General features: G+C 45.4%; 1 protein-coding gene across 1 annotated transcript; it reads right to left on the bottom strand.

The window, feature by feature from the left end:
- Positions 1-383: 383 nt before the first annotated feature.
- Positions 384-1,268, bottom strand: LOC108045301. Its single transcript, XM_017124586.1, is given in 3 exon segments — positions 384-465; positions 467-574; positions 1,168-1,268. Coding segments are annotated over 3 exon segments (291 nt in total).
- Between the last annotated feature and the right edge of the window lie 984 nt (positions 1,269-2,252).

The following is a 2,252-nucleotide window of genomic DNA, read 5'->3' as shown; positions in this document are numbered from 1 at the left end:
TCCGCTGGCCAATTGAGATATTAGTGGCACTGCCATCAAGTCGGTGATTCGGGGCACCACCCCCTGGGTCCCCTTAGCCCCCCTAGCCCCCTCGGCCCCCTGGAGCCCCCTAAGCCCCTGTGGCGCCCACCCATTAACCCTTAACTGGTCGGCTGGCAAGCCAAGTTGCAATTTGGCCAACACTCATTCATTATGTCTCACAGTTATTTGGACCGGCTCGTTTGCAATTGGATTCAATTTAGTTACGAGTCCACTGATGGGATCGGCCCCTCCTCCTCCCCCCTCCCCCTTCTCCTTCTCCTGCCACTCCCCCTTTTTGGAGGGGGGCGGTGGTTGGGTAAAACGTCCGAGACACGAACCACGCCAAAATCGATATGACTCGATTAACGTGCTTGGATCGTCCTCGTCTTCGTCTTGGTCTTGGTCTTGGTCATCGTCGTCGGTGGTGCTATTGATGCCGGTGGTTGGAGCTGCAGCCTGGACCTGTGCGACTTGGAGCCGATCTGCAGCAGCCGCCCCAAGCTGCTGCTGAATGTTGGTGGCGCCAGACCAAGGCCGATCGAGAAGTTCCTGGAACTATAGGAGCTTCCAAAGCACTAGACAACAACTGCCACAAAAAATATTTAAGTTTGTTTTTATAATATATGAATATTTATTCTTTAAACAAAATATATAGATAAGCTTTAGGGATAAATATTTGTATGTATAGCTTTACAATGGATTAATAAACATTTATTTCCAGAATTTATACATACTGTTTTTCACATGGGTTCAGGTGCTTTTTAAATCGCCTAAAAATTAAAAAGGTTTTGTAGAATATATTACATTTTTAAAGTATTTGTAAATTGATTAGATCCTTGTTTAAGAACGCTCATTTAAAATTTATGTATGTTTATTAAATACACATAAAAGGAGGACTTTTTAAAAAACCCAAATGGTTTTTAATTGAATTAAGTCTTATTAATATGAAGTCTCAAATTATAACAATTATATCAAGGTAACTACTGGATATTGTTATGATTTCTTGAGTATATGCAACATATTATCGTTAGCCAAAGTGATTATATATTCTAATCTTCTAAGTTTTTAAGTGGGATCCCAGGGCAGGTGCTCAGCTGCAGGGTACCTCCAACTCGTGGATCCCCCCTCGATGGCGAGGGCTCAAGATCGTATAGTCTGGAGCCAGACTCCAAGCTCCGTCCTCCGTTTTCCGTCCTCGACTCCCAGATCGGGCAGCTACTTCTACTTTGCGTGGTCGCGTTCATCATTTTGGTGTCTTGTTTTGTGGGTTTCATTGCTCTCGAGGCCCCCGATCCGAGCCAAACCGAACCGAACCGATCCGATCCTCCGTTGTTAAATAGCTGGGCGGAACTTGATGAGATGATGGGCAATTATCTGCGGGAGGTCCGCACACACAAGCGCAGGGGCGTAGGGGGGCGTGGCGGGGGGCTGGCAACAAACTATGTCTTACAACGTTGTGTTTTTTGTTGCCTTTTTATTTTCCTCTTTTTTTGTTTTTTTTTTTTTGGTTTTTGGCCCCGGCAATTGCGATTTTGTGGTTGCGTTGCGCATGCGCGCCAGCTTCAGCGCCATCGCCATCAACGCCTCACGATCCCAGCGAGTGCGAGCGGGAGGGCCAGAGGAGCGAGCGAGATGGCGAGAGAGGGGGACGGCGGAAGGGGGGCCGGTCGGTGCGAAAGAGAGGGGAACACACACGCTGCTGCTTTTTAGAGGGAGAAAGACACGCGTGCGCACTAACAAGCGACGACAGCTGAGATCAGTGTGTGTGGGGGAGGGGGGTTTTAAAGGGGCTTCCAGGGGCTTCAAGGGGGGTGGTGCACCAGGGGGAGGTGGTGCTGGCATCTGGGCAGCAGCGGCAGCCAATCATTGCCTCAAGGCCAATTTGGGGCAACGCAAGAGCTGCAGTTGCGTAGATCCATTTAGTCAGCCAGAGATGACAAGGATCCATCTGGAAAAAAAGGATAACTAACTGGAAAAAAATATACAAATTTAATCTGCTATTCTGCTAACTTCAATCATCAAATAAAGCTTTTATAATTCAAACTTTAAAAAATGTTAAGTTACTCAGTTTTTATCCAGCACAAGCATACCATTTATGTATCTTTATATTTATATTATATAAAATAAGCTCAATTGAAATATATTGTTAATGTTTTATATGAGAACTAAACTAAACTAATTTACTTCTGACATTAGTTTTTATAACAGGTGAGACTTTTAATCTTAAATCC

This window comes from Drosophila rhopaloa, unplaced genomic scaffold, assembly GCF_018152115.1.
Source record: "Drosophila rhopaloa isolate 14029-0021.01 unplaced genomic scaffold, ASM1815211v1 contig_3, whole genome shotgun sequence".
Lineage (NCBI taxonomy): Eukaryota > Metazoa > Arthropoda > Insecta > Diptera > Drosophilidae > Drosophila > Drosophila rhopaloa.
This window is presented reverse-complemented; position numbering and strand designations above follow the sequence as displayed.